At 42.3% G+C, this 10,491-nt stretch overlaps 1 protein-coding gene across 1 annotated transcript in view; it reads left to right on the forward strand.

The window, feature by feature from the left end:
* LOC110501389 (NGFI-A-binding protein 1) overlaps positions 1-9,858 on the forward strand; it is a 17,412-nt gene extending 7,554 nt beyond the window's left edge. Inside the window, exons 5-8 of the mRNA XM_021578924.3 lie at positions 1,644-1,763; positions 2,601-2,784; positions 6,206-6,370; positions 6,580-9,858. Coding sequence (XP_021434599.1) covers positions 1,644-1,763; positions 2,601-2,784; positions 6,206-6,370; positions 6,580-6,668 — 558 coding nt within the window. The 3' untranslated portion in view covers positions 6,669-9,858. The remainder of the gene's footprint in view (positions 1-1,643; positions 1,764-2,600; positions 2,785-6,205; positions 6,371-6,579) is intronic.
* Positions 9,859-10,491: the final 633 nt, after the last annotated feature.

Raw genomic sequence — 10,491 nt, forward strand, 5'->3', positions numbered from 1 at the left:
TCAGTGTGTCAATGCTTCTCTAGTTCCGTTCCTCATCGTGTGGTGCAGGTGTTGAGTAAAGAGTTCCCCCAGAAACTCCTCTGAGTTGTTTTTGAGTTGTTCAGTAAAGAGCGTCTTTGTGTGGGGAACTGTTGTGAGCTGAGCTTATGGCAGCTGTCCATTCATCTCCCTCCAGTGGTATGTTTGATGACGGTCCAAATCTCTGATGTGAGTGAGCTTCCCCTACGCCTCCACAGACCAGGGGTGGGCCAGGGTGAGACTAGCTAGCAGGCCCACGCCCCCCCCATCACCTTCCCCCTGTTTCTCAGTCCTCCGGGGCAGTCACATAGCAGACCTTGGTAGAACAAATACAGTTATTTGTTTGAATGAATGTGTTGAAGTGGATTGTTTTCATCGAAAAAATATTTCCTGGAATTTATTGGAGACTACTGAAGATATTTGCAACAGATGTAGGATCTTAATTTGATCACTCTTTTGTTGCTGCAAATATTCCTGCACAGCAGGCAATGTAAACCTATAGTGTATACAAGGTTAAAAAGGCTTCTAAAGTTTGTAATTTACACATTAAAATGCCCTAATAAATGAATTATAATCCACATTATAATTCAACATTTCCTGTTATTGCAGAATTATTTTCCTGCTATAGAAAATGGCCTCAAATTAAGATCTGTACATACATGACACACCTTTTCAGTGTTTCAAATATTTTTGTGGCACTTTTCTCTTACTAAAGGCGAATTATTCTCACAACCTGGTTGTTTTCTTTTAACAACATGTTACTGTGTGTCCTTGAGATGAAGTTTTACATATTTATCTCCACAAAGGACTTAACTGGAGTTAACCATGGAGAGTTAGAAAATTAATCCCCACCCACTCTTCTGCCCTACCCCCGTCTCAAACAAACACACACACACACACACACACACACACACACACACACACACACACACACACACACACACACACACACACACACACAACTGCCACCCTCCCATTAAGAGCCAGCCACACGCCCACATGGACAACACAAAAGCCCAAATGAGCTCAGTCACGCCTACCCATAGTCCTGAGGTTTACATGACATCACCGCATGGGCGCGCTCAGAACCACCCACCCCCATGCACTTGCGCAGTTGGGTTGTCCGCACACACGATACTCATATGCTCTTTTTCTCTCTGTCTCTCCCTCTCTTTCACATACACACACTCTGACTCCACACCTTCTGTGGGTGCTGTGAAGGTGTGATAAATCATAAGGTGTGGCGGTAGGGTGAGCTCAGATTTACGTCACTTGTAGACATGCGTTAACCTTCCCCCTACATCCTCCACAAACCCTGTACAGAGAGGAGGGACAGCCCCCTCAACCCAACCCAACCTGGCAACCCACTGTCTCCTTATTCAGACCTCAATTTCAACTTCAGAATCCGATAAACAGATCTAAGGGTAGACATACTGAAAATATAACAGTTATTTTTCACAGGAGATAAGTGTGACAAGCATCCCCTGGTGAGACTGGGTGACATTATTTCAGCTAGACGGCATCATGAGTAGAGTAGAGCATAAAATGAGAGAAAATCTGAATGGGACCATGGTCTGATAGTGGCATTCCTCTCTCTCTCTCTCTCTCTCTCTCTCTCATGTCAGGAGGGCTTCTTTGACCTTCAGGAGGCCCTGCAGGCCATCCACATGAGACAAGAGACCCTGAGGGAGCAGCTGGCCACAGCCAAGTCTAAAGGAGAGGAGACCACAGGACGCAACATCCAGGTGACTACACTACCACTCTCTGAGGGATGGCTGGACAGACTGACAGACAAACAGACATAAAGACTGGCTGGCTAGCAAACTGCTTGGCTGCCTGATCGACTGTATGGCTTGCTGTCTGACTGACTAACTGGCTAGTTGACGTCCAATCTGCGGGTGGTGCATAGGCTGGGTCATACCAATTAGAAGAAATGTGAGAAAGTGAAGATTCACCACTGCATATCATCAGCAGAGTCATTGACAAGCTATTTTGTTTTATAATACAGTTTGTATCCTCATATCTCATTTATAATTGAGGGAAAAAAAACAGAATAAGTAAAGCAGTAGCCCGTCCATTCCCTCTTTGTCTGTTATGACATCATCACCAATACTCACCTCATTATCCCTCATCAAATTGCAGGCTTATTTTCTGTTATTTTGGAGAAACAGACAAGACAGTGTAGATGCTGGAAATGGCTGACAGAAATTTTATTTAACTAGGCAAGTCAGTTAAGAACAAATTCTTCTTTACAATGACGGCCTACCGGGGGAACAGTGGGTTAACTGCCTTGTTCAGGGGCAGAACGACAGATTTGTACCATATCAGCTCAGGGATTCAATCCAGCACCCTTTATGGTTACTGTCCCAACGCTCTAACCACTAGGCTACCTACCACCCCAAAAAGATACATGTAAACAACGAGTATCTAGACTAGAGAAGGAACTTAAGATTGTGCTGTCCTTTTAGATGGTCTTTGATAGAACTCCAGGCTCAGTTGTTTGTGTGTTATGTGTTTTCTAATGTGTGTGTAACAATAGACATGTATCTTCAACTGATTATATGCATTTGTGTGTGTTGTAGCTGCAGCTGGAGCATCTGCTGGCCAGGCAGATGGAGATCCTCCACGAGGCCAAGGCCCAGGACAGACTTCAGACCCTAGAGTGGAGGGTTCCTATGGGGGGCTTCAAATTTAGACACAGCACAGACCCAGAGCACCGCCACCATACCAACGGAGGCTCCCCTGATAACACCAGTCTACAACCAGGTCAGACATTAGACATTTAAGGTTGAAGTCGGAAGTTTACACGCACTTTAGCCAGATATATTTAAACTCAGTTTTTCACAATTCCTGACATTTAAACCTAGTAAAAAATGACCTGTCATAGGTCAGTTAGGATCACCACTTTATTTTAAGAATGTGAAAAATCAGAATAATAGTAGAGATAATGATTTATTTCAGCTTTTATTTCTTTCATCACATTCCCAGTGGGTCAGAAGGTTACATACACTCAATTAGTATTTGGTAGCATTGCCTTTAAATTGTTTAACTTGGGTCAAACGTTTTGGGTAGCCTTCCACAAGCTTCCCAAAATAAGTTAGGTGAAATTTGGCCCATTCCTCCTGACAGAGCTGGTGTAACTGAGTCAGGTTTGTAGGCCTCCTTCCTCGCACATGCTTGTTCAGTTCTGCCCAAATTTCTATAGGATTGAGGTCAGGGCTTTGTGATGGCCACTCCAATACCTTGACTTTTGTTGTCCTTGAGCCATTTTGCCACAACTTTGGAAGTATGCTTGGGTCATTGTCCATTTGGAAGACCCATTTGCTTCAATATATCCACACAATTATCCTACCTCATGATGCCATCTTTTTGTGAAGTGCACCAGTCCCTCCTGCAGTAAAGCACCCCCACAACATGATGCTGCCACCCCCGTGCTTCACTGTTGGGATGGTTTTCTTCGGCTTGCAAGCCTCCCCCTTTTTCCTCCAAACACAGCGATGGTCATTAGGACCAAACAGTTCTATATTTGTTTCATCAGACCAGAAGACATTTCTCCAAAAAGCACAGTCTTTGTCCCCATGTGCAGTTGCAAACCGTAGTCTGGCTTTTTTTATGGTGGTTCTGGAGCAGTGGCTTCTTCCTAGCTGAGCGGCCTTTCAGGTTATGTCGATATAGGACTCGTTTTACTGTGGATATATATACTTTTGTACCCGTTTCCTCCAGCATCTTCACAAGGACCTTTGCTGTTGTCGTCTGAGACCAGCCACCCGGACAGCTGATTAAACTGTGGTTTTGCACAACCAACGAATTTCTGCACAAACTGTCAGAAACCGTCTCAGGGAAGCTCATCTTCACCAGGGTCTTGACCTGACTGCAGTTCGGCATTGTAACAGACTTCAGTGGGCAAATGCTCACCTTTGATAGCCACTGGCAAAGTGTGCTCTTCATGGATGAATCCCAGTTTGAACAGTTGGCAGACGGTGTGTATGGCATTGTGTGAGAGAGCAGTTTGCTGATGTCAACATTGTGAAAAGTGCCCCACGGTGGTGGTGGGGTTATAGTATGGGCAGGCATAAGCTACATTCAACGAGCACAATTGTAATTCATTGATGGCAATTTGAATGCGCAGAGGTACCGTGACAAGATCCTGAGGCCCATTGTTGTGCCATTCATCTGCCACCATCACCTCATGTTTCAGCATGATAATGCACGGACCCATGTCGCACAGATCTGTACACAATTCCTGGAAGCTGAAAATGTCCCTGTTCTTTCATGGCCTGCATGCATGTAGATTTGACCTAGATAGTTTGGGCTTATCTATTGATATGTAGGCTTCGTGTTCCATTTTTAAATGTCTGTATTTCTAGCCTTGAGCTGTTCCTGTCTACTAATGTTCTGTATTGTCATGTTTCATGTTGTGTGGATCCCAGGAAGGGTAGCTGCTGCTTTCTCAGCAAATCCTGTAGCAAGATCAAGGGGTTTCCACGTCACCAAGTGCAATAACAAAACATGCACCAGTAGCACAAAGCGAATGCAAAACGGAAGTTTATTAGGGATTTTGGTACAACGGGGAAAGAAGCGGGAATTCACCAGTCACCTCACAGTCCACAAGCCGTTCTCTTTGTCCATCCCGTTTCCCAGGGGTAATCCTCACACTCGGGTCCTCGGCCAATCCGGTCCGGTACACAGCAGGAGGAGGAGGGGTGGGGGTTGTCCAACAGTCCAGGTCACACCGGGCAATCACACAGATTTTGTTCTCATTTCTCTCACACTTCACACTTCACACTTCACACTTCACACTTCACACTTCACACTTCACACTTCACACTTCACACTTCACACTTCACACTTCACACTTCACACTTCTCTTGTCTCTCACCTCTGCCCTTTTGTGCAGGCTGCTTCCTCCTTTATCCCCAAGCACTCCCTGGCTTAATGACCCACAGCCTTTCCTCGTTGGGGCAGGAAGTCCCTATTAGGCTTGGTGGGTGGATCCAGCTACCTGCAAGATCTCTCTCCTCAATTACCACTCCCCTCACCTCTCCCTGCCGGCTGCCACAATACCAATACCAAATATGAACTGTAACTCAGTGAAATCTTTGAAATTGTTGCATGTTGCGTTTTATATTTTTGTTCAGTGTAATCAAGTGTTGAAGTTAGGTTTAGGAACGAGGGTTAGGTTAAGGTTCAGGTTAGGTGTAGTTTCAGTGACGTTTAGGAAAGGAAAATGCATAAAAGTTCATATTGGTTAAGCGTACCACCATCCGACGCAATTATTTTTGTGCTGGTTAAATATTTTGCCTTTATGTTTCGTTTCTCAGTCAAATTTTAATTTCTTCCATTCATTTGTCAGCTGTTTGTGGAGATTTTGGGGAGTTTCAGGAAGGATCCACTTGTGTGTATGGTCCTCAGATAGGGAAAAACGGACTTATATAACCATAAATGCTATGAGTTGCTTTAAGCTTGCTTTGAGTAGCATAGGCTGCTATTGTATTGATCTGAAGCCCTCTTAAGAGTGCGTGGTGAACACAGAGGATAGAGGGTGACACCTTTCACACCCACAACCTCACGCAGTCAACAGCATGACACTGCCGTGTTAATACTGCTTATTCTCTTTCCCTTCAAGCACACACACACACACACACACTGAAACACACACACACACACACACTGAAACACACACATACACACTGAAACACACACACAGACATACACACTGAAACATACACAGACATACACACTGAAACACACACATAGGCACACACAGGCACACACACACCAGTGGAGGCTGATGAAGCGAGGATGGCTCATACACACACACACACGCACACACACACACACACACACGTAAACAGCATGAGTTATCTTCCTTTGTGCTCTACCTCTGGCTGATCTAATGGGTCTTCATTGACAGCATTGACAGCAATGTGGCGTGACTAACACCTTTTTATTTTATACACAGTACACACACCGCTCTTTCATTTAACAGCCTCTATTCATTACAGAGCGAGACATAGATAATGGCATTTTCTACAGAACAGACACAAATCATTATTTTGAATGACGGTGTTTTAATGGCTTTTTATGAGTTGAATTGAGTGTTAGAATAGAATGGAATAGATAAGTACTGTATTGTCATTCTGTTTTTATAAAATGTTTGGCCTTACCTAGCTGTGTGTTCCTGTAGGGGAGAGGCCACTGAACCTGCGTGTGGCGGGTCAAAGGTCAGATGGAGACATACCCCTGGGGAAACAGCTAGCCAATGAGCTAAAGAGGCATCACAGCAACGGGGAGGGAAAGACCCCTGCGACGAGTCACCATGGCAATGTTGAGGGCAAAACTTTGGCCACAGGTCTGCACCCAGAGATTCTCTATTGTAGTTAATTCACAATTAATCATTTGATATGGAATCAGCTCAAAGATTCCATCACATTTAACCTTCATTCTGAATCATTTGATACTGAATCAGCTGGTTAATTCTCTGTCATGGTTCACTCATGCTGAATCATCTGATAATAATCCAACTCCTCCTATGTTGTTGTTTTCTCTTTCTCATTCCAGAAAATGAGAACGGGGCCGACTTCTCCCAAGGGGCTCTCAACCTTTCCGACAAGAAGACCATCAAATCAGAGCCAGAGGATTCCAGATAGCACCTCTTCTCCTCCAACTCCTCCTCTTTCCTCATCCCTCTCTCATAACATAGTCGTCATCGGTCAATACTAAAAAAGCACAGCTGCAGTAGAGCCTTAACAACCAATGTTGCCTCAAATAAAGGGATTTTACTTTTTGTTTATTTTTTGCCAAAGCACCTAGAGAGCCTTTATTTCTTTCCTTGTAGAAGCCCAGTTTTTTGTGTTTTCACTGACTGTGCTGATTCCCCCCCACCCCTCTCTCCTTTCTTACTATCAAGACTGATAGCGAGTGGTCTGTAGATGTCGTTTTTGTACATACATAATTCTGACTCTGAAAAGTGTTTGTCGTTAATGTTATTTAAATATGTGCTGTGTATAATAAGGAAACATATTTCTGGTGGACTATAGGATGTCAGTTATGTCCAGATTGGGAAGATGGATGTCCCAGTTGTTACGAGGACAGGTTTGGCTCGGGTTTGTTAAGAGTGTACGAGGACAACACCAGAATATCCTGGTAGTATTCCCTTTCACTTCAAGTCAACCAGGATTTGTCTCAGAAAAGTCTTATTTAATTTGACAATGTGGTCCGATTTGATCAAAGCACTAACAGTAGGGTGTGCAGGTCATTCGGAAAGTATTCAGACCCCTTGACTTTTTCCACATTTTGTTACATTGCAGCCTTATTCGAAAATTGATTAAATTAAAAAAAGAATGTCCCTCATCAGTCTACACACAGTACCCCATAATGACAAAGCGAAAACAGGTTTTTAAAAATGTTTGCCAATGTATATAAAAAAACTAAACAGAAAAAACGTATTTACATAAGTATTCAGACCCTTCGCTATGAGACTCAAAATTGAGCTCAGATGCATCCTTTCCCCATCGATCCTCCTTGAGATGTTTCTACAACTTGATTGGAGTCCATCTGTGGTAAATTCAATTGATTGGACATGATTTGGAAAGGCACACACATGTCTATATAAGGTCCCACAGTTGACAGTGCATGTCAGAGCCATGAGGTCGAAGGAACCTGCTCAAGAGCGCAGAGGACCTCAGACTGGGGCGAAGGTTCACCTTCCAACAGGACAACGACCCTATGCATACAGCCAAGACAACGCAGGAGTGGCTTTGGGACAAGTATCTGAATGTCCTTGAGGGGCCCAGCCAGAGTCCGGACTTGAACCCGATCAAACATCTCTGGAGAGACCTGAAAAAAAGCTGTGCAGCAACGCTACCCATCCAATCTGACAGAGCTTGAAAGGAACTGCAGAGAAGAATAGGAGAAACTCCACAAATACAGGTATGCCGAGCTTGTAGCGTCATACCAAAGAGTCAAGGCTGTAATCACTGGTAAATCTGCTTCAACAAAGTACTGACTAAAGGGTCTGAATACTTATGTAAATGTGACATTTGAGTTATTTTATTTTTTGATACTTTCAAAGATTTTGAAAAACCTGTTTTTGCTTTGTCATTATGTGTGTAGATTGATCAGAAGAAAAAAAAAAACTACAATTTCATACATTTTAGAATAAGGCTGTAATGTAACAAAATGTGGAAAAAGTCAAAAGGCCTGAATACTTTCCAAATGCACTGTATATGGGACGACAACTTAATGTGATAACGTTGGCTGGGTATTATAGCCATCAATAATAAGCACAAGTATTTTCAAATGTAGACGTTGACCTTCTCGATTTTACCAAATGGAGGGAATTTAAAATGGTGTGAACCATAAACCAGTAATAACTGAATTTGAAAGCAGGGTTTACCATCGCACTTTGATTCGTACAGTACCAATTGTGTGTTTAGTAGAGCAATACCAACTAGCTGTTGTTGAGGAACCCAGTGCAAATGTCTAGTTGTCCCAGTTTTGGGGATCTTGTTCACTGTACAGTTGTTTAATTTCTTGTTGACTAGTGTTAGCCATAGTCCTAGGTAACACCCATCCTCAAGATGACCTGAAACAGATATGCACTATTGTTTGATTGTAAAATGCATCGTCATGTTTTCAGATTTTCCATCAAAGTATTTTTCACATTTCTGATTGTCTCCCGTGAATGATGTGCTGTACATGTTTGTATAGCAACATTTGAATATGCATTTCTGGGGTACTGGGGTCCCTCTATTAATGTGACTTTAGATCAGGCAATTTTAGAGCCACCATCATATGATGTCATTTGTCAGGTTTCCCTCTCAAATTTTTAGTTTAGTCACGTACCAGTTCAGCTGTCTCACTAATTGTATTGATGTTTAAAATGATTACCTCTTCTTTCAATTACACTGATCGATTGTGTTCTCTATTCTCATGCAATAGTTCAAGGGACAATTCACTAAAAATTGAAATTGTATGATTTACCACTAAATGTGTTTAATGTTTTTAGAGCACAGCATTCGACGACAATGCCTACAAAGGTGTGGTTAGCTTTTGGTCAGGGGAGGCTTTCCAACGCATGCTGACACTTACACAATAACTAGGATAAACCCTGAACAACTGTCGGGTTGATCATTGCAACACCATAGAATAAAAAAAAAAACGTGAATTTTTATATTTAGTGAACAACCAAAATGTGAGGATAAAATATACATTTTTACAATCTATTAGATGGATGCATTTTTGTTCAGAACACAAATCATTTTTAGCATGCAAATCTTTGTTCATTTACCTAAGTGGGGATTGCTATTTAATGGCCTATGGGACGTCTACATTCACCCTCATTTTGAAAACCATATTGTTAAGTAATTCGAATGTCTCAATAGATTCCCCCTACGTCATGGAAATATTTTGGCAGTATGATTTATTCCGAAATGTTTACCTAATTCTGTACCTGACTGTATCTGTATTCAAAAGAGCGATCTCTAAATAAGGTAAGGCAAGTCACAAGTCTGCTCCAAGAGAAACAGATCAGGTTATCTGAACCACCGTAGCTCCCTGTGAGTTCCTGTTCCTCTGCAACACCTACCTTTGCTCTCACACTCTGTTGAACTTGTAACGGCTTTTGCATTTATACAGTAGAATTATACATTTATAACTGTGGGATGAAACCGTGTTTGTTGTCGATAGAAGGCGTTCTTATCACTGTTGTTGTTGGTAAAAAAAAAAAAAAAACGTAATTAGGTTATGCATTATTGTCATGCACCCAATTGTTTTGTAAACACTAATATATTTACTTTGTGATACACGAACATTAAACTTTATTTTTTTTAGATCTGATGGTGGATTACTTTTCACGCGGTTGTCCTTTTTCCTAAAAAAAAAAATTTGATGTGCTTTATACTGAACTAAGTTGGAACAAAAAAATCGAGTTATTTGTGGAGGGCCCAGAGTTCTGAGAAGTTCTTAGCTTGACAAGCCAAAACAACTTCTGAGAACTCATTTGAGGTAAAATGGGAGGTAAATGTCCTGTGATAGGGTTGCAGAGCCTCTCTCTGAATCGAGATAACAACCTGAGTAGATGAGGTTTTGGGCGACCTTTTGTTGTCCTCAGCAAATACCGTGCTAGTTTTTGCCTTCAGAAAACCCCAAAGAGGTGGATGTAAAAGTGTCTATGAGGGTGTACATAGTGAAAAGGCAATTCAGCCTGCACAATTCTCCATCTCTTTCAAGTCCAAAAAACAACCTTTACAAAAACTACATTTGCATACAAGGTTTGGAAATTCTGCCGCTTGTAGGGCTTCTGAACAGAGTGATTCGGATTCTTCAGCATCCAGCGTATTCCAGCTCAACCTCGCAAACCTCTGACTCTCAACACCATCTTAGTGTCCTTATTCATTTAAACTCAGTTAGCATTTGGATGTGAAACACTTCAGAGAGGAAAGTTTCAAGTCACTGCTATGTGCTATGTTC

Source organism: Oncorhynchus mykiss, chromosome 22 (genome assembly GCF_057628025.1).
Source record: "Oncorhynchus mykiss isolate SJ-2025 chromosome 22, ASM5762802v1, whole genome shotgun sequence".
Taxonomy (NCBI): domain Eukaryota; kingdom Metazoa; phylum Chordata; class Actinopteri; order Salmoniformes; family Salmonidae; genus Oncorhynchus; species Oncorhynchus mykiss.